Source organism: Podarcis raffonei, chromosome 3 (genome assembly GCF_027172205.1).
Source record: "Podarcis raffonei isolate rPodRaf1 chromosome 3, rPodRaf1.pri, whole genome shotgun sequence".
Lineage (NCBI taxonomy): Eukaryota > Metazoa > Chordata > Lepidosauria > Squamata > Lacertidae > Podarcis > Podarcis raffonei.
Window position 1 is genome coordinate 124,136,111 of NC_070604.1, and position 21,012 is coordinate 124,157,122.

The 21,012-nt window shown below is 50.0% G+C and overlaps 1 protein-coding gene across 2 annotated transcripts; it reads right to left on the reverse strand.

Annotated features, from left to right (window-relative positions):
• Window positions 1-9,006: 9,006 nt before the first annotated feature.
• On the reverse strand, window positions 9,007-15,629 carry LOC128411535 (zinc finger protein 883-like). 2 transcript variants are annotated; one of them, XM_053383930.1, is made up of 5 exons: window positions 13,112-15,629; window positions 12,835-12,916; window positions 12,293-12,375; window positions 11,423-11,549; window positions 9,007-10,860 (listed from the first exon to the last, which is right to left on the reverse strand). In XM_053383930.1, the coding sequence occupies exons 1-5, from the start codon at window positions 13,535-13,537 to the stop codon at window positions 9,023-9,025; spliced, it is 2,556 nt and encodes an 851-aa protein (XP_053239905.1). In that variant the 5' UTR covers window positions 13,538-15,629; the 3' UTR covers window positions 9,007-9,022. The 2 variants fall into 2 exon arrangements, with proteins under 2 accessions (XP_053239905.1, XP_053239906.1); XM_053383931.1 differs by lacking the exons at window positions 12,835-12,916; window positions 13,112-15,629 and adding an exon at window positions 12,601-12,691.
• Between the last annotated feature and the right edge of the window lie 5,383 nt (window positions 15,630-21,012).

A 21,012-nucleotide genomic window follows, 5' to 3' on the forward strand; every position in this document is an offset into this window, starting at 1 on the left:
CAGGATCACCACGCTGTGTCACGCGGCCCCCCAGACCCCTGGGGTGGAGAGGGTCCTCAAGGGGGGCGGGGGGCCTGGAGCCAGAAGGCCTGTCTTCTCCTACACCTCCATCCAGGGCCAGATTGAGGTTTGATGTGGCCCTCAGCTCCTGAAGGTAATGGCGCCCTTTATATGTGCAGCTGTCCTTTGCCAACAACAAATTGTCCCTGTTTTTGGTGTTGAATATATTGAATGTATTGGGACGCGGGTGGCGCTGTGGGTTAAACCACAGAGCCTAGGACTTGCCGATCAGAAGGTCAGTGGTTCGAATCCCTGCGACAGGGTGAGCTCCCGTTGCTCAGTCCCTGCTCCTGCCAACCTAGCAGTTCAAAAGCACGTCAAAGTGCAAGTAGATAAATAGGTACCGCTCCGGCGGGAAGGTAAATGGCGTTTCCGTGCGCTGCTCTGGTTCGCCAGAAGCGGCTTAGTCCTGCTGGCCACATGACCTGGAAGCTGTACGCCGGCTCCCTCGGCCAATAAAGCGAGATGAGCGCCGCAACCCCAGAGTCAACTGCAACTGGATCTAATGGTCAGGGGTCCCTTGACCTTTATATCCTATATGGTCATTTATGGACCTAATAGGTATCTCAAGCCATTTGCAGATAACAAAATATGTATTTTATCAAAGTAATTGAAATACAAATAAGAAGTATATTAATAGTGATTGGGGGGGTCCCCAAGAGAGTGGGGCCCTAAGCTATAGCTTGCTTAGCTTATAGGTAAATCTAGCCCTGCCTCCACCCCTCTGAAGGGGAATGGAAGGGAGCCAGAAGGGGTCTAGGCAGGGCTGGGACTGCAGCTGCACCAAATGCCCCTTGGGGCCCATTTTAATGTATTCTTAATCTTTGTTGCAGCAGCCCAGAGCGGCTGGGGAAACCCAGACAGATGGGCAGGGTACAAACAATAAATTCTTATTAATTCTTCTTATTATTATTCCAGTTCTACAGTTCCATGACCAACCAACCCCCCCCCCGCACAGCGGGCACCCCAACCTATGCCCAGATACCAGCGGGTGGCAACTGGGGGGGCTCCCTGCTTGCAGGGCTGGCAGCCCCAGAACCCAAGTGTGCGGCGGCTCCCCTCCTCCTCTCTTTTAATGTTTCATAGGTTATTGTATTTTAGTGTTTTGTTGGGGAAGCCCAGCCAGATGAGCGGGGTATAAATATATTATTATTATTATTATTATTATTATTATTATTATTATTATTATTATTATTATTATATCTCAGCTGCGAACTCTCAGGCGAGCCTACCCCGCGGGGCTGTCGTGCTGGCGCCAAGCTTCCCTTCTGGATCTGCTCAAAGGGAGGGAGGATCTGGAGCGTCCCTGCGACCCCCGCCCGGCAGCCCCTTCCCGGATACCCCACCTGTACCTGCTGGGGCACCCGGAGCCCCCGCGCCCCGAAGAGGGTCCGCCGAGAGGGGGGCGAGAGAGAACACGCGTCCCGCCGCCGCCGGCCCGCTTCCCACGTGCGCGCACCTACCAGCCGGGCGTCCGCCGGGGATCGCGCTTCCTGGGCCGCCCGGCGCGCTCTCCGCCCGGCAGCCCCGCCAGAGAGACCTTTGCTCGGGCCGCCCACGTGCCGCCGCCGCCGCCGGGTCCCTCCTCCTCCTCCTCCTCCTTCTCCGCGCTGAGCGGCGGCGGCGGCGGAGCTGACATTGCCAAGGACAGGCGCCGCCTCCGCCCGGCGCGCGGGGATGACGCCGGGAAGAGGGAGCCCCGCCGGGCGGGAGGAGCCGGGAGACCCCGAGGAAGGGAAGCCCCAAAGGGAAACCCCAGCGGGGCAAGGAGGGAGCCGGCCGGAGCCCCGCCCGGGGCAGGGCCGCGCCAAGGTAGACTGGCTCTGGCCCTGGAGGCTCCGTGCAGGAAGAGCCCCAAGGCAGGTGCATGGAGCCAGAGGGGACTCATCCGGCCCAGGATCCTGTGCCCACAGTGGCACCCAGGCGTCCCAAGCAGGAGGAGAGCGCCTTTGGCCCGCTAAGGTAGACTGGCTCTGGCCCTGGAGGCTCCATGCAAGAAGAGCTCTGAGGAATGTGCATCGCGCCAAAGGGACCCATCCGGCCCAGGATCCTGCGCCCACAGTGGCACCCAGGCGCCCCAAGCAGGAGGAGAGCGCCTTTTGCCCGCCAAGGTAGACTGGCTCTGGCCCTGGAGGCTCCATGCAGGACTCCTCAGAAACCAGGAAGAGCCCTGGGGCAGGTGCATCGCGCCAAAGGGGCCCATCCGGCCCAGGATCCTGCCATAGCTGTCAACTTTCAGATTTGAAAATAAGGGATCAGCAGCCTCCCCTGTCCCGGGGACAGTCTATAGGTTATCTATCCAGGATAGCAGCCGGAAACGGGGCTGGAATAAGGGAACTTCCCGCAAAAAAGGGAAGGTTGCCAACTATGGACAGGTCTTGGGGCGCAGGGGGTTCTGTGGTCTATAAGCCACTGAGACTTGGGCTGCTGGGTCTGCGACTGCCGCTCTCGCTACCCCTCTCCAACTTCAGCAGGAGCTATTTATCCACAGGGGGATACAATCCTGGGAGGAGGCGTTTCATTTCTTTATTAAATTTATATACCACCCTATGCACACAGGCTTTCAGGGCAATTCACAAAATAAAAGCAGAATATAAAACCACAGAATAATCAAAATAAAAACAACCACCCAATAAACCCTCCCCCCAACACATTTTAAAAGGGCAAAGGATGTCTTTTTTAAAAAAATAATATTCATTAGATTTTCAAAAATATAACAAAAGTAAACAGTCACACAAAGAAACAAACGCAAAAAGAAAAGAAAAAAGAAGAAAACAAAACATTACATAAAAATAAAATGTACCTCACTAATGTAACTTTCATTAGCTTAGTTCTTTGACCTCCTCACACCTCCCTTTTTTGTATTCTGCTTCAATTGTTATTTTAGCAAATCCTTTCCATCTTTCCAAAATTTTTACATATACGTAACATACTTTTCATGACCTTATTGACTTTAGATTCTTAACTTATAAATACATAACTTCTCACGACATTTCTGCTGAAACCTGTGGGTATCTATCCACCATTATCCAAATTCTCTTATGGTTTGCTTTACTTTAAGATAGCCTTTAAACTTTATAATACATTTCAATAAAAACTTTAAATTTCCCAATCCTCTCCCCACAGCTCCTCCCCTGGTCCCAAAAAAAACTGCCAATCCTTTCCGTCAATTCCCTAAAGCTCGTTCATCCGGGAACCTGATGTCGGAGGCTCTTAGGTCCCCCCCAGGCCCCTTCTGGCAATTTTGTTCATACTCTTTAATTCCCAGAGACACATCTCTGGGGAATCCCTTCCTCACATAATAGCTGCACCATTTAAACCCTTCAACCAAATTTTCAGGTTTAAATTTTAAGTGGTCTTTCCAAAGGTATTTCCCAATGCATCCAAATCTAGTAGCCCCAAAACCTTCATTCATTTCCAAACACATATCCATCTTCCAACAGTCCATAGATCCCTGTGTAATGGGATCCTTCCATCCATTCAGTCCAAACTGAGGCCCAACCATCACAATCAGGCCTTTGCCACAGTCCATCATATATGGGCACAGGATGTCAATCAAATCAACCAAAGGTTAAAAAGGAACATTTTTGCCTGGTGCCTAAAGGTGTGTAACAAAGGCGCTTGGGAGAGCATTCTTCACATGGGGAGCCACTGCAGTGAAGGCCCCGTTCCTGCCACCCTCCGGACCTCTCAAAGAGGAGGGACACGAAGAAGGGCCTCAGAAGATGATCTCAGGGTCCGGGGAGGTTCATATGGAGAGAGGCGGTCCTTGAGGAATTGCAGTCCTGAGCTGTTTAAGGCTTAATAGGTCAAAACCAGCACACTGAATGGGCAGCCAGTGCAGTCGGACCAGGATTGGTGCAATATGTTCAAACTGCCTTGCTCCGGTGAGCAACCTGGCTGCTGAATTCTGCACCAGCTGCAGTTTCCGAACTGTCTTCAGAGGCAGCCCAACGTAGAACGCATTGCAGTAATCTAACCTTGAGGTTGCCAGAGCATAGACAACAGTAGTTAGCTGATCCCTGTCCAGACTGGGGCGTAGCTGGGCCACCAGCCGAAGCTGATGGAAGGCACTCTGGGCCACTGAGGCCACCTGAGCCTTGAGCGACAGGAAAGGATCCAGGAGAACCCCCAAGCTATGAAGCTGCTCCTTCAGAGGAAGTGTAACCCCATCAAGAGCAGGCCATCTCCCTAGAATGGTATACTAAAAATGATGAAGTTAGATCAGTGATGGGCAGTGATGGTTATAATATACAATTTTTATCAGCTAAAAAAGCCAATGCAATTCTGGGCTGCATCAATAGGAGTATAGCATCTAGATCAAGGGAAGCAATAGTGCCACTGTATTCTGCTCTGGTCAGACCTCACCTGGAGTACTGTGTCCAGTTCTGGGCGCCACAGTTCAAGAAGGACACTGACAAACTGGAACGTGTCCAGAGGAGGGCAACCAAAATGGTCAAAGGCCTGGAAACGATGCCTTATGAGGAACGGCTAAGGGAGCTGGGCATGTTTAGCCTGGAGAAGAGGAGGTTAATGGGTGATATGATAGCCATGTTCAAATATAGAAAAGGATGTCACATAGAGGAGGGAGAAAGGTTGTTTTCTGCTGCTCCAGAGAAGCGGACACGGAGCAATGGATCCAAACTGCAGGAAAGAAGATTCCACCTAAACATTAGGAAGAACTTCCTGACAGTAAGAGCTGTTTGACAGTGGAATTTGCTGCCAAGGAGTGTGGTGGAGTCTCCTTCTTTGGAGGTCTTTAAGCAGAGGCTTGACAACCATATGTCAGGAGTGCTCTGATGGTGTTTCCTGCTTGGCAGGGGGTTGGACTCGATGGCCCTTGTGGTCTCTTCCAACTCTATGATTCTATGATTATCATGGGAAATGTCATGGAAAGAGGATTTGAAGTTTACGGTTTACTCTTTGTTGAAAGAAAACTACAGTGGTACCTTGCAAGACGAAATTAATTCGTTCCGTGAGTTTTTTCTTCTTGCGAGTGTTTTGTCTTGCGAAGCACGGTTTCCCATAGGAATGCATTGAAAATCAATTAATGCGTTCCTATGGAGACCGCCTTCAGACCAGGTCCGGGGACAGCGGGGAAGACGCGCTGCGCTTCCCCACTGTCCCCGGACCTTGCGGGGCTGGCGGTGGGGAGAAGGGCTTTTCTCCCCACCGCCAGCCTTCAGAAGAGGTCCGGGGACAGCAGGGAAGACGCACTGCGCTTCCCCGCTGTCCCCGGAGATTTCCCTATGGGCTTTCGTCTTGCGAAGCAAGCCCATAGGGAAATTCTTATGGTGAAGCACCTCGAAACACGTAAAACTCTTTCTTCTTGCGAGTTTTCCGTCTTGCGAGGCATTCGTCTTGCGAGGTACCACTGTATATGATGTACTGTTGGTACCTAACACTGAGTAAAATTGCAAAAATGTATAGAACTAGCTCAAATTTGTGCTGGAAATGTAAAAGGAAAGAAGGTACCTTTTATCATATGTGGTGGTCCTGTGGAGTGGTAAAAGCGTTCTGGGAAATGATATATACTGAATTAAAGAAAGCGTTTAAGAAAACTTGTCATCATCAACATCATCAATTCTAATTTTTATACTGCCTTTCTATCTTACAATACTCAAAGTGGTTTACAAGCTGAAGAAACAGAACATGTACATCTTCTAACAATCTAATGCAATACAAAACATGAATTTAAAATTGGCAGCCTACATCAAAATAGCAACATTCAACCATTAATTAGAATAGTGTAACATAATAATAACATATAAAAGTTAAACAGAAATCCACTCAACAGTTACAATAATATCTAAACTATAATCAATAAAACAACGGCAAGCCACAGTAGACAAAAGAATACAATGCACATTGAGAAGCAGAGGGGGGGCAAGGCAGGTGGAAAGAGGCCTTGCCTGATGGAGTCTCTCCCCTCACCCTTTCTCAGAAAACCAGAGGCTTCTCTGTTATAATATGTGATGAATTACCAAAGAAAATAAGAGACTGTTTACGTATGTGTAATGGAGATTGGGGGTTGCCGCCACTCTCGGCGAGGTTGCCTGGATAAACCTTCCCCTGGCTGGACAGCCCTGATTCCGCGTCTGTCTCAGTCACTGGCAGAATCCGTCAGTGGGCGTTTCCTGAACTTCTTCCAACATAAAAGTTCCTTGACGGATAGTCTCCGCCTAGCCTCCCTGCGCGGAAGTCTTCTGCGCAGGGTGGGTGTGGGCAGTGGATGACCCGTGCTCTCCTCGCTAGTCTCTGGTGAAGAGTCCTGGAGCCAACTCTCCGAAGCCCGCCTCTGCCCGCCTTTCTCCCTGGTGTAACGCTGATTTTCTTCCCCGGTAGCTGAGTCCCCTCCTTTCCTGCTGGGACCTTCTCCGGCATCGCTTGGGAGCCCTTCCTCCACTCCTGGCTGCGATGGCAGTTCCCTGACAGTATGCAACAATGGCAGTGAGAATGTTTTTGGCCCAGAGATGGAAAGAAGGTGAAGTACCGACTAAGGAAGAGCGGCAGACCAAACTGATGGAATGCGCAGAAATGGCGAGACTAAGGGGAAAGATCAGAAACCTGGAAGAACAAGTATTTTTAAAAGACTGGAATAATATTATTGTTTACTTGAAAGACCACTGTAGATAGTTAAAATCCTGGGCAGGGATACAAGGACACTTGTAATGTGAACTGAACTTTGGTTACTATGGTTACATAAGAGATGGATAATGGTAAAAGATGCAGGGAAAAGGGAAAAGATAACATCTTTAGAACTGGAACCCATGTGGGGGAAGGTCTGAAGCTTTGAAAGAACCTTGATATTTTGTATGTTTTATTCTGGATAACTTTATCTAAAACCAATTTAATTTTTTTTAAGAGCAGGCCTTCTCCCAGCCATCTGGTCTAGGGCACCACCCACTAACTGCCTGAGTCTTATCTGGACTGAGTTTCAGTTTGACATTGAGTTTCAGACATCCACTCCGCCTTCCTCCCAGGGAAGGCAAAAAGAGCAGAGACTGCTAGACTACTAAAAATGCTGAAAAACGGAGGCACACATTCCATGCTGGATGCCATCAGACGGTTGACTCATGTTCAGCTTGTGGTCCACAAAGACCATTAGACCTCTACAATTCTATGATTCTATGGGAAACGGGGGGCCACTAGGGGGCGCATAGGAAGATGGCTGACAATAACATTGAGGTCCAGCGCCGAGGGCCTTCTGGCGGTTCCCTCACTGCGAGAAGCAAAGCTACAGGGAACCAGGCAGAGGGCCTTCTCGGTAGTGGCGCCCGTCCTGTGGAACGTGCTCCCATCAGATGTCAAAGCGATAAATAACTACCTGGCATTCAGAAGACATCTTAAGGGAGCCCTGATCAGGGAAGTTTTTAATCTGTGATATTTTACTGTATTTTTGGTTTCTATGGAAGCCGCCCAGAGTGGCTGGGGAAACCCAGCCAGATGGGCGGGGTACAAATAATAAATTATTATTATTATTATTATCTCTCCGACCCACAGGAGGTAATTTGGAGGCTATGTTGGGAGTAATTAGCCTCCCTACCCACTCAGGTCGGTGAGTGGGGCCATATGCCTGCTGTGCCCGATACCACCCCCAAATTTTTGAGGGGGATGGGGGCATTAGGCACAAAAACCCTCCTGTGGGATCTCGGCACTCCTGGACGCTGTCTCTGACCTGCGCCACTAGCTGCAAGAACTTCAAAGGAAACAATTTGGCACGAAGGAATGCACATACTTCATGAAATGAGGAGTGAGTGAAGACTGCAACAGAAGAGGTCTCTGGAAAAGCAAGTTTTAAATTATGAGAAGATACGTCAAGATACGGTATGGCAAATGACTGATGGGGGAGGGGGAAAAACATTTTATTTTACTAAGTGATACCCCAAGAATCCCCTCCCTTCAGGAGTCAAATGCCAGAAATTAGGTTTTAAGGACTTAAGCTGTGAATCTAAGGCTGTGTGGAGATAAACTTCCGAAGCAAAGCATGTTTTTAGAAGACTGTGGAATGTATAAGAGCTTTGCTTCTGACGCAGTTAAAAATGTCGTCGACGCCATCTTAGGAAGCTCTGCCGGAGGAATAAGCCTGGGAGGTGGAAGAGAGTGTGTTTACATCGTGGGAGAGACTCCTCAAAGAGGCTTTAGGTACGACAGAGCTATAAATTTACGAGGGAAAAAGTGATCTTATCTCCGAAGGTGAAGATTTATGGGAACTAACTGGAATTGAGGATTTACGACGGGAAATCTACGCAGGAGTATTACCGGTGTTTATCGGCTTAAGGAGACCATGAAAAGAGACCATAAAGGACAAAGAGAAAATATTTGATTAAGAGTGATGTGGAAACAGCAAGATATGAATATATGTTTGGACTGTTTGAACATCTATTTGGACTTATTTGGACTGATTTGGACATTAATGCAGAAGGAATGATTAGATCAGAATTCTTCCTCGGATCTGGAAGTATGGGACCCCCCCAACAAAATTTAAAAAATTCGGCTCTGTAATTTGGAATTTATGTGATGTGGTTTGATTTGATGTGATTGGCCGGTTAATAAAATTTATTTAAAAATAAAATAAAATATGATTCTATGGGAAACACCACACTTGCCGGCAGCATACGTGAAAAGGATCTAAGGGTCTTAGGACACCGAAAGCTTAACATGAGTCAATAAGGTGAGTCCGTAGCAAAATAAGCTAATGCTATTTCAGGCTATCTCAACAGGCGTCTAATGTCCAGGTCATGGGAAGTAATACTAGGTTCCTTTCTGCCTTGGTCAGACCACACCTGGAGTCCTGTGCTCAATTCTGGATGTCACAATCAAAGGAGGATATTGAGAAGTTGGAATCTGTGCAGAGAAGGGTGACCAATATAATCAAGCATTTGGAAACCAAGCCTTTTAAGGAACGAGAGAAGGAGCTGGGTAGGCTTAGCCCAGAAAAGAGGAGATAGGAGACCCATCTTCAAATACCATGATTCTCCCTGCTGTGAGTTCCTTGATGGTAAGTGAGATTTTTCTTCCACTTGAAGCTCTTTCCACATTCCAAGCACTGATATGGTCTCTCCTCATGGTGAATTGTTTGATGGGAAGTAAGATGTCCCTTCTGACTGAAGTTCTTTCCACATTCCAAGCACTGATATGGCTTCTCCCCTGTATGAATTCTTTGATGGGAAGTGAGACTATTCTTGCGAGTGAAGCTCTTCCCACATTCCAAGCACTGATGTGGTTTCTCCCCGAGGTGAATTCTTTCATGTGAAGTAAGGTGATCCTTCCGACTAAAATTCTTCCCACATTCCAAGCACGGATATGGTCTCTTCTCACAGTGAATTGTTTGATGGGAAGTAAGGGTAACCTTCTGACTGAAGCTCTTTCCACATTCCAAGCATTGATATGGCTTCTCCCCTGTATGAATACTTTGATGGGAAGTGAGACTATTTTTGTGACTAAAGCTCTTTCCACATTCCAAGCACTGATATAGTTCCTCCCCTGTATGAATTCTTTGATGGGAAGTGAGCTGGCAGCCCTTAAAGAAGCCCATTCCACATTCAAAGCATTTATATGGTTTCTCCCCTCGGTGAATTCTTTCATGTGAAGTAAGGGTACCCTTCCGACTAAAATTCTTTCCACATTCCAAGCACTGATATGGTTTCTCCCCTGTATGAATTCTTTGATGATCTGTGAGCTGAACTTTCTGCCTGAAGCTCTTTCCACATTCCAAGCACTTGTATGGTTTCTCCCCTGTATGAATTCTTTGATGATTTGTGAGCTGAACTTTCTGCCTGAAGCTCTTTCCACATTCCAAGCACGTATAGGGTTTCTCCCCTGTATGAATACTTTGATGGGATATGAGATGGTCCTTCCAACTGAAGCTCTTACCACACTCCAAGCACTGATATGGTCTCTCCCGACTGTGAATTGCTTTATGATAAGTGAGATGTCTCTTCAGTTTGAAGCTCTTCCCACATTCCAAACACTGATGGGGTTTCTCCTCTCTGTGAATTATTTCATGTGAAGTAAGGTAATCCTTCCGACTAAAATTCTTTCCACATTCCAAGCACTGATATGGTTTCTCTCCTGTATGAATTCTTTGATGGGAAGTGAGGCTACTTTTGCAACTGAAGCTCTTACCACACTCCAAGCACTGATATGGTCTCTCCCCGCTGTGAACTGTTTGATGATAAGTGAGATGCCTCTTCAGTTTGAACCTCTTCCCACACTCCAAGCACTGATATGGACTCTCCCTTGTATGAATCCTTTGATGGGATATGAGATGGTCCTTCCAACTGAAGCTCTTACCACACTCCAAGCACTGATATGGTCTCTCCCCGCTGTGAACTGTTTGATGATAAGTGAGATGCCTCTTCAGTTTGAAGCTCTTCCCACATTCCAAACACTGATGGGGTTTCTTCCTTCTGTGGATTATTTCATGTGAAGTAAGGTAATCCTTCCGAATAAAATTCTTTCCACATTCCAAGCACTGAAATGGTTTCTCTCCTGTATGAATTCTTTGATGGGAAGTGAGACTACTTTTGCAACTGAAGCTCTTCCCACATTCTAAGCACTGATGGGGTTTCTCCCCTGTATGAATTCTTTTATGGAAAGTGTGAAATGTCTTCTGACGAACCGTCTTACCATCTTCCAAGTACCGATAATGATATTTCCCAGTAGGATATATTTTATGGGAAGTAGAATGGGAGCTCATACTATAACTCTCTCCACACTCCAAATATTTATACAACTTCCCCACTGTGTGAATGTTGTCACGGTTCCCCTTGTTCATAATTTCCAATCCATCAGCACCTGCATCAAAGAGAGAAACTGATTAGAGCCTCAGGAAGAAATAGAGCCCCAAATTATGGAAGACTGCTAATGAATGTTTGTGATAGATGAAGAACGGAAGGGAGTTAGATCTGAGGTCTTACTACAGGGTTCACTGCCTTTGTTGACTCTCATTGACGCACTGATTGATGGGAACCTGAGATTCAAACAGCCTGGCATCTTCCAGGGTGGATTTTGTTTGGCCTAATCGTGGAATCTGCCCCATCTGCAAGGTCAGTTGTCTCTTTGGTCAACCAGAAAGCGACCGAAGCAAAAAGAGAAAACCTCACAGAAGCTGCTAATTCTAACCACATCATGGAAGGTTACATTCAAGAAGGTCTGGACAGCTCAGACCAGCCTGGTCATGGTTTAAAAAGGCATATGTGGGGCAAGAATATTTGCAGACAAAACAGTAGATTCAAGGTGAGCTGTGGGGAAGGAGAATCCCAGATGCTGTCAAGCGCCATCAAAATATTGCAGGATTCTCACAGGGGTGGGTGGGTGTATTTCAAAACATATATTAAAGTCCAGCAGGAATCCTTACTGAGAGAATCCACAATCCTACGATTCTCCTCCATGACTTCCTTATGCAGAGCTCTCTGGTCAGGATCCAGCAACGCCCACTCCTCCTCGGTGAAATACACAGCGACATCTTCAAAGCACAGAGGAACCTGAAGGAAAAGGAAAAAGGTCCTCTTCTGAGACAGCATAAAGATTATCCACTATACATTCCTCAGTTGTTTTCTGCCCATTCCTTGTTGTGTTCTTTTAATGGGATTATTTTGCTGCACATTTTAGGTCTGGATGCCTATTTTAGCATTTCAGTGGATTTATTTTACTGTGCATTCTAATGATGGGTATTAATCTTTGTGTGAATGGGTGTGAATGGAACTCCGCATGCTGTTCTTCAAATCATTCTGTCTGTGGAAGTATTCCTGTCTGCCAGACAGAACGCTCCCTTCTCTACTCCCGCTGTGCGATGCTTGGGGGGCAATGGGACCCTCCCTCTGCCCTACAGCCAACTTCAAGGGGCTCATGGGGGCACAGAGAGGGGGAGGAGGGCGATCCCCGTTGTGCAGCTGATGGGGCTGCTGAGGTGAATCCCGGCCACGGTTTGTTATGGCTTCTCAGCTTCTTGGAAGCTTCTCAACTGCTTAGAAGCCTGATTAGATCAATATAGAAATATAACTGCAGCTACTGATAAATCATAAAATTAGTGACATTCCGAAGCCCAGTTAAGGAGAGATGGCTGTTCATTCCTGTCAGCACATAGAGCTTCTCGAATGGCATTGTCCATCTTTGTTCAGGACCGAGGCTTTGACAGAAGCCAAGAAGAGGAGAAATTCTGTCCGGCCCAGAGGCTCCCTGGCTGCCCCACTCCTCTGACTCTTTCCCCACAAAGCTTTCCCCATACCAGATCTGTTTCCACAGCTGCTGCTTCTCCTCCGTTATCATGAAAAGATGGATGAGGAGGTCTGGGGGGCATCCTTCTCTCACCTGCAAGAGACAAAAGTCAAAGGGAAGCCATCAGCTCCTGCGTCTCTCACTTCTTCAGACACACTGAAACAGAAGTCTCTTTCAGAAACCTGTTTCAGTGTATCTGAAGAAGTGTGCATGCACATGAAAGCTCATACCAATAACAAACTTAGTTGGTCTCTAAGGTGCTACTGGAAGGAATTTTTTTTCTTTTTCCAACCACGGCAGACCAACACAGCTACCTACCTGTAACTAGAGGTTCAGCACTTAGAGATAAGTGCCATAGATGTGCCATGGAAAAGGTCTTGCTTGCTGAGTGCATTTTGACATTGTACCCATTTCAAATTTTTGTTCTGTCAAAATATATCTTCCCCCCCTTTGGGCTCCTGGCCCCAAGTGCCTCCCCCCCTAAAGATGAACAGAACCCAAAGATTAGTTTCAAGATCCACAGAATGAGAAGAAAGACAAGTTCCTCCTTACCCAGGGGCCTCTCTCTGGCGTCCAACGGAGTCTTTTCTGCCTCACAGGAATCCAGGCCCATTTCCGCAAAGAGATCCTTTCCCTGAAAGAGTAGCAAGGATTTAAAACAGAGAATGGGGAGAAGGATTAGAAAAGGAATGATCGGAGCAAACACTTTAGGGGAGCAGATCTCATCCCTTGCTTCTCCAAAGAGGGCGAGCCGTTAGGAGAGCGTCTTGGAAGGCTCCCTGTCTTGCTTGGAGCCCCTTGGGAGTTTCCAGAGGAAAGTCTCTCTCACCTGCTGCTCTGCTTGCTTCCTCTCCTCCGCCTGACTCAGGAGGAAACCTTCAGCCAGGGCTACAGCCTGGGAAGTGGTCTCCGCTCCACATTCCCTCACCCAGCTCTCCATCTCCAGCGGAAGGACAGCCAGGAACTGCTCCAAGATCACCAGGTCCAGCACCTGAGCTTTCGTATGACTTTCTGGCTTCAGCCACCGACAGTTGAGGTGGTGGAGTCGGCCGCAAGCCTCTCGGGGTCCTTTGGCCTCCTGGGAGCAGAACTGTCTCAACTGCTGGCTCTGCACCTTTGAGCAAAGGGTGTCCTCCTCACCTGGGATCTTCTGCTCTGAGTTTTCCCATAATCTCCCACTGCTCCCAGTTTGGAGGGCAGGGCCTCCTCCTGCTTCAGGGCCAGCTGAGTCTTGCTCATCCATCTGGGCTCTCATGAAGCCTCCAAGAGATCGGAAGGAATCCTTTCGCTTTCTGCCAAGTTCTGATGGTCCAATCTAGAGGTGCTAGCAAATCCTACAAAGCAAACATATTGGTCTGTTATCAGACTGATACATGGTCAGGAGAAGAGAAATGTTTCCTGAGCAAGCGTGGCTGAGTCTTGCTAGGAACCAGGGCTGGACTGCACCACAGCCCCGACTCTGAACTTCCATTAACAGGAAAAAAGGAAGAAGAAAGAGATGGAAGCCTCTAGCCCTGGTCTAAGGAAAGCGACCATGCAGAATTGCCTCACTGACAATTTCATGACCCAGAAGGCGGAAGAAACAAGAAGGGGATCATCTCTCTTGGACCTGGTCCTCACCAACAGATGGGAACTGATCAACCAAGTGGAAGTACTGGGAAACTTGGGAGAAAGTGATCATGTCCTCCCCTGAGACAGAGGGAAACGCAAGCTGAGTGTAGTCAGGAATTCAATTAAGGCGGCCAATTTTAAAAGGCTTAAGGAGATACTGGGCGAGATCCTATGTTCTGAAATGCTAAAAGAAATGGGAGCTTCTTCAAGGTGAAATATTGAAGGCCCGAATGCAGGCAGTCCCAACAGGAAAGAAAAGTGAGAGGCATCTAGGGAAAACAGTGTGGCTGCATAAGGAAAGTGATGCCCAACCTAGTAATCAAAGAATAAATGATGTAAGGAGGGAGCTGAAGTCCAGGATCGGAAAAGAGGGAGTAACTGGACACCTGGCTTCTTCATGTGAATTCAGATCTCCAGATGAGCTGCATCCAAGGTACTGAAGGAGCTTGTGGATGTAAGCTCAGAGCCTTCATCTAGAGCTCTGAGGATTCTTGGAGAACAGGAGAGGTTCCTGCAGACTGGAGGGGGGCAAATGTTGTCCCCATCTTCAAAAACAGGAAAAACTACCGACCGATGAGCTTGAGATTGATACCAGGCAACCGGGGAAGGTCCTAGAACAGATAATTAAACCGTCAGTCTGTGAGGACTTAGAAAAGGATGCTGTGATTACTAAGACCCAGCCTGGGTTTCTCGAAAACAAGTCATGCCAGACCAATCTGGCAGCTCCCAGATTATGGGCTGGGCTCCCTTTATTAATGGCATTTCTGTCCCACCTTTTTCTCCAAGGATCTCCCGGGGGCATCCATGCGTCTACCCCTCCTCACTGAGTCCCCACAACAATGGGGCTCCGTTCAAGGTGCTGACATGAGGGGTTCACTTGGACCCCAATCTCTGAGGAGCCTCTGGGGCAGAGCCCACCGCTAAGCACCAACTAATATGTCGCAGGCTCACTCATTATCGGTGACCCACCAAATTTCTACCTTTTGCCACAGGCTGGGGGGGGGGCTTTTGTGTGAGGGAAAACCTAGTGATTTGCAGTCTGAGGCAGGAGTTGGTCAAACCAGAAAAGCTTTTTTTTTTTAACACAAAATGTTGGTGAAAGAAGGTTGGGTCAGGAGAGGCATTCTTTCAGGTAGAAGTTAAGTTATTCTTAAACTAAACTCAAAGATGTCAAAGGCCTAAACACAGTAGTACAGGCACAGCGTCTCTCCAGATCGGTTCTTCCACTTGAGGGAGACGTTGAGGTGGACAGAAGAGGGGGCCATATGCTTCCTGGCCTTGCTGCTCCTTTCCCTAGTAATGGCAGAGGTTTCCGTGAAAAGCTTTGGGCGCAGCCTCATTCTTTGCCTCCAGAGAAGGGAGCTTTTCGTCCTTGACCCGGTTCTCTGAGCAATGCCACTGCGGAGGTCTTTCCAAAGAAGCTCGCCGACCTCGGGGTCCCCTTCTCCCCTCCAGACGGGAAGGAGACCCCGGTCAGAGCATAGCTGTCAACCTCCCCTTTTTTGCAGGAAATGCCCTGATTCCAGCGCTGCTTCCCGCTGCGATCCCGGATTGTTAGATATCCCGTCGACTGTCCCCGGGACAGGGGAGGCTGCGGATCCCTTCTTTTCCAATCTGAAAGTGGGCAGCTCTGGTTCAGAGGGTCTTCCCACGGCTTCTCCCTCTCCTGCCCCAGACTCAGCCCCCCATGTGCCGCCCGTCTGTCCATCCGTCTGCCTTCCCCAGAGGCTCCAGCGGCTCTTCCTCTGGCCAGAGACCAGCTTCTCCTCAGAGAGGCTCCATCCAGAGCCACTTCTCCTCCCTCAGTCCAGGCCTCTCCAGATCCCTCTTTCTGCTTCTCTCTCTCCCAAGGAGCCCTGTCTCACTTTAAGGCCTCTTTGGGGAAACTTCGCTTTTCAGGGTTTTATTATGGCTTTATATGTGCTGGAAGCCGCCCAGAGTGGCTGAGGGAGCCCAGCCAGACGGGAGGGGTATAAATGATAAAATAATAATCATAATAATCCCTGACTGAAAACTCCCTCAGAAAAGGCTCCTTTTCTTTTCCCGCCCAAAGTGCTGGCTCCGCCCCTTTGACTGGTTGCTGAGCAGCCAATCAGAGAGAGGGGGGCTCCGGCCCCCTGGTGGCGTTTGAGGAGAACTGCACCCCGACTCCGGCCTGGTTCTGCTGTCAATCACAGGCTCCTCCCGCCTTCACCCAGAGACTTCAGATGGCAGAGGAGGAAAATGACTCTCGAGGAAACTCATCTCAGCCCAGCCAGAGGCGCTCCTGACCTGGCGCTTGGGGGGCCACGGGGACTGATCTCCTGTTCGGTCCTCTTTCCCCTTTGTTCCTGGTTTGCTTTAGACCCATTCACGAACCAAGAAGCCACAAACTGTACTGACCACATGCTGCGGACATCTCTGCCCATTTTGTGATGCACAAATGAAACAAGAAGACAGCCTATTTATTTGGGCCTATTACTCCAAAGATCCTTGTTTCTAAAGGCAGGCCTGTTTAGGGAAGTTTTTACTCACTAATGTTTTAAAGTATTCTTAATCTTTTGTTGGAAGCCGCCCAGAGTGGCTGGGGAAACCCGGCCAGATGGGCTGGGTATAAATTATTATTATTATTATAAAGCCCATAAGAAGACCCCGGACCCCGTCGCGCATCTGCCAAGCAGGACCAGAGCCCTTTAAATTATTATTATTATTATATTATAAAGCATAAGAAGAAGACGACCCCGGACCCCCACCCAGGCTCCACCTGTGGGGCATCTGCCAAGCAGGACCAGAGCCCTTTAAATTATTATTATTATTATTATTATTATATTATAAAGCATAAGAAGAAGACGACCCCGGACCCCCACCCAGGCTCCACCTGTGGTGCATCTGCCAAGCAGGACCAGAGCCCTTTAAATTATTATTATTATTATATTATAAAGCATAAGAAGAAGACGACCCCGGACCCCCACCCAGGCTCCACCTGTGGGGCATCTGCCAAGCAGGACCAGAGCCCTTTAAATTATTATTATTATTATATTATAAAGCATAAGAAGAAGACGACCCCGGACCCCCACCCAGGCTCCACCTGTGGGGCATCTGCCAAGCAGGACCAGAGCCCTTTAAATTATTATTATTATTATATTATAAAGCATAAGAAGAAGACGACCCCGGACCCCCACCCAGGCTCCACCTGTGGGGCATCTGCCAAGCAGGACCAGAGCCCTTTAAATTATTATTATTATTATTATTATATTATAAAGCATAAGAAGAAGACGACCCCGGACCCCCACCCAGGCTCCACCTGTGGTGCATCTGCCAAGCAGGACCAGAGCCCTTTAAATTATTATTATTATTATATTATAAAGCATAAGAAGAAGACGACCCCGGACCCCCACCCAGGCTCCACCTGTGGGGCATCTGCCAAGCAGGACCAGAGCCCTTTAAATTATTATTATTATTATATTATAAAGCATAAGAAGAAGACGACCCCGGACCCCCACCCAGGCTCCACCTGTGGTGCATCTGCCAAGCAGGACCAGAGCCCTTTAAATTATTATTATTATTATATTATAAAGCGGAAGAAGAAGACGACCCCGGACCCCCACCCAGGCTCCACCTGTGGTGCATCTGCCAAGCAGGACCAGAGCCCTTTAAATTATTATTATTATTATTATTATATTATAAAGCGGAAGAAGAAGACGACCCCGGACCCCCACCCAGGCTCCACCTGTCGTGCATCTGCCAAGCAGGACCAGAGCCCTTTAAATTATTATTATTATTATATTATAAAGCGGAAGAAGAAGACGACCCCGGACCCCCACCCAGGCTCCACCTGTGGTGCATCTGCCAAGCAGGACCAGAGCCCTTTAAATTATTATTATTATTATATTATAAAGCGGAAGAAGAAGACGACCCCGGACCCCCACCCAGGCTCCACCTGTCGTGCATCTGCCAAGCAGGACCAGAGCCCTTTAAATTATTATTATTATTATATTATAAAGCATAAGAAGAAGACGACCCCGGACCCCCACCCAGGCTCCACCTGTGGGGCATCTGCCAAGCAGGACCAGAGCCCTTTAAATTATTATTATTATTATTATTATATTATAAAGCGGAAGAAGAAGACGACCCCGGACCCCCACCCAGGCTCCACCTGTGGGGCATCTGCCAAGCAGGACCAGAGCCCTTTAAATTATTATTATTATTATTATATTATAAAGCATAAGAAGAAGACGACCCCGGACCCCCACCCAGGCTCCACCTGTGGGGCATCTGCCAAGCAGGACCAGAGCCCTTTAAATTATTATTATTATTATTATATTATAAAGCATAAGAAGAAGACGACCCCGGACCCCCACCCAGGCTCCACCTGTGGGGCATCTGCCAAGCAGGACCAGAGCCCTTTCCAGAGCTACGGCTTCCTCCCCAGAATCCTGGGAACCGTAGTTTCCTCAGGATGCGGTGAGCGGACAGGAAAGCGCCCTCTCCCGCAATTCCTAGAGTGCTTTAACAACCCAGCCTCCTTGCCAGGGGCCTTGGGGAACTGGAGCTGGAGCAGAGGGGGCCGAGAGAGGGTCTCCCGATTGCTCTCAGCCCTCGGAGGGGGCTGCCTCTTTCACCCCACCCGCACCCTGGGACCTATTTATCCCATGGACAGACCACTTTCATCTTCCCAGGATCTCCAGGTGGAATACGGGATTCTCCTCCTCCCTATTTCACCCTGTGAGGAAGGCGAGGCGAAGAGATGGTGACTGACTCAAGCTCACCCAGGGAGCTTCCTGGCGAATCGAACCCTGTCTCAGTCCGGCACTCTAACCACTAGGCCACCCTGCCCCTCCTTCCCACCATGGCCTCTCCTCTTGGATGCAAGAGCTCCTGAGCCCCCCTCCTGGAGAAAGGAGATCCCGACTCAGCTCTTGGGCCCTGTCACCCCCAGGAGAGATGGCGGCCTCTCCTTCCTTGGAGGTTTCTGAGCAGAAGGTGGAGGGCGCCTGCAATGGGGAACTGAGCAGAGATTCCTGCAGGGCAGGGGCTGGACTAGATGTCCTTTGGTCCCCTCCGAGTCCCCAAGGCTTCCTCCTCAGTCTGAGCGATTTCGGTCTGGGCTGCACTTTCCCGTTTCCCGGCGGAGCTGCAAGGGGGGGGGGCCCGCCGGGTCCTCAGTCCAGCATCTCCAGCTGGGGGACTCCACCCCCCACCCCCCAGCTAGCCAGGCCAGGGCTCGGGGATGAGTTGCAGCCCCCCCTCCAGGCCCCCTCGGCCAAGGCCTGCCTCCCCCCCCCAAGAGGACCCCCTGCACCCCGGGGACTCCACCTCCCACCCCCCCTCCAGGCCCCCCTTGGCCAAGGCCTGCCTCCCCCCCAAGAGGACCCCCTGCACCCCGGGGACTCCACCTCCCACCCCCCCTCCAGGCCCCCCTTGGCCAAGGCCTGCCTGCCCCCCAAGAGGACTCCACCTCCCACCCCCCCAGCTAGCCAGGCCAGGGCTCGGGGATGAGGGGAGTTGCAGCCCCCCTCCAGGCCCCCCTTGGCCAAGGCCTGCCCCCCCAAGAGGACCCCCTGCACCCCGGGGACTCCACCCCCCACCCCCCCTCCAGGCCCCCCTTGGCCAAGGCCTGCCCCCCCCAAGAGGACCACGAGGCGAGAGAGGAGACTCACCGGAGGAGGAGGCCAGAGGAAGACCCGCCCCTCCCTTCCGGTCCCCTCTAGGAGGGCGGCTCAGCTGCTCTTCACCCTTGCCTGGCCAGCTGGGAGGTCTCCTTGGGGAGAGCCTGGGGGGCCGGAGAAGGAGGAGCCGAGAGGGGGAGAGGCAGGGCGGGGGGGCCTGGAGGGCCTCTGGGGCCAGGGCTCAAGTCAGGCAGGGCCAGAGCTGGCCAGGGAGCAGCAGCCTCCCCGCTCCCGGGACAGGCTGACAATCCTCTAAGGTAGACTGGCTCTGGCCCTGGAGGCTCCATGCAGGAAGAGCCCCAAGGCAGCTGCATGGAGCCAAAGGGGGCCCATCCGGCCCAGGATCCTGCGCCCACAGTGGCACCCAGGCGCCCCAAGCAGGAGGAGAGTGCCTTTGGCCCGCTAAGGTAGACTGGCTCTGGCCCTGGAGGCTCCGTGCAGGACTCATCAGAAACCAGGAAGAGTCCCAAGGCAGCTGCATGGAGCCAAAGGGGACCCATCCGGCCCAGGATCCCGCGCCCACAGTGGCACCCAGGTGGGTGCCCCCAAGCAGGGAGAGGGCACCTTCTCCCCCACCTTGTGCCCTGCCATTCTAAGGTAGACTGGTTCTGTCTATGGAGGCTCCATTCCAGACTCCTCAAGCCCTGCAGCAGCTGGATGTAGGGGAAGCATCTAGCCCAGGACCCTGCGCCCTCATTGGCCCCCAGTTGCCCCCCAAGGGAAACCCAAGAGCAAGATCCTAGGCCAAGAGCAGCCCTCTCTCCTCCTGTGGTTTGCCGGAACTGGGATTCAGAAGCCTTGCTGCTTTCGACTGTGGAGCCATCGCGGGTTGTGAGCCATCCTCGCCTCCTCCGTGAATTTGTCCCGTCCTCTTTTAAAGCCATCCAAGGTTGGTGGTGATCACTGCCTCCTGTGGCAGTGAGTTCCACAGTTTAACTCTGTGCTGCATGAAGGAGGCTTTGCTGTTACCCCTCCCCCTGGATCCTGGCACACAGTCACCCTTCTTCCATCCAGGAGTTTCAGAAAGCAAAGGGTTATAGAGTTGCCTGCTAGAGAGGAGGGCTGTGAAGAAGGAAGTGGCAGGCGGTGACGCACCCCCCAGAGGCCGAACCCCAGATCTCTCCCCATTGTCATCTCCCTGCAAATTGGAAGCGAGTCCGGCTTCCACTTTTGGCTTCTGCCCCTGGTGGTGCTTTAGTCGAGATTTCTGCATTTAATAATAATAATAATAATAAATTTTATTTATACCCCGCCCTCCCTGACCAGAGCCGGGCTCATGGCTGCTAACACCAACAAAATCATAGTAAAACATAATAGGGGGAAAGGGGGGGGACAATTTAAAATACAGGTTAAAATGCAATTTAAAATGCAGCCTCATTTTAAAGTAGCTGGGGTTGGACTAGATGACCCTCGGGGTCCCTTCCAACTCTGATTCTGTGATTCCCACTTGCAGTGCAGGCCTCCACCTCCT

What these genes read in the sequence shown, in the direction of transcription:
- LOC128411535 (XM_053383930.1), bottom strand. Translation starts at nt 13,537, where the DNA reads ATGAGAGCCCAGATGGATGAGCAAGACTCAGCTGGCCCTGAAGCAGGA. An exon ending in GGAAGCAAGCAGAGCAGCAG is followed by an intron (nt 12,917 to 13,111) that starts GTGAGAGAGACT and finishes CTACTCTTTCAG; the next exon opens with GGAAAGGATCTCTTTGCGGA. An exon ending in CGCCAGAGAGAGGCCCCTGG is followed by an intron (nt 12,376 to 12,834) that starts GTAAGGAGGAAC and finishes TGTCTCTTGCAG; the next exon opens with GTGAGAGAAGGATGCCCCCC.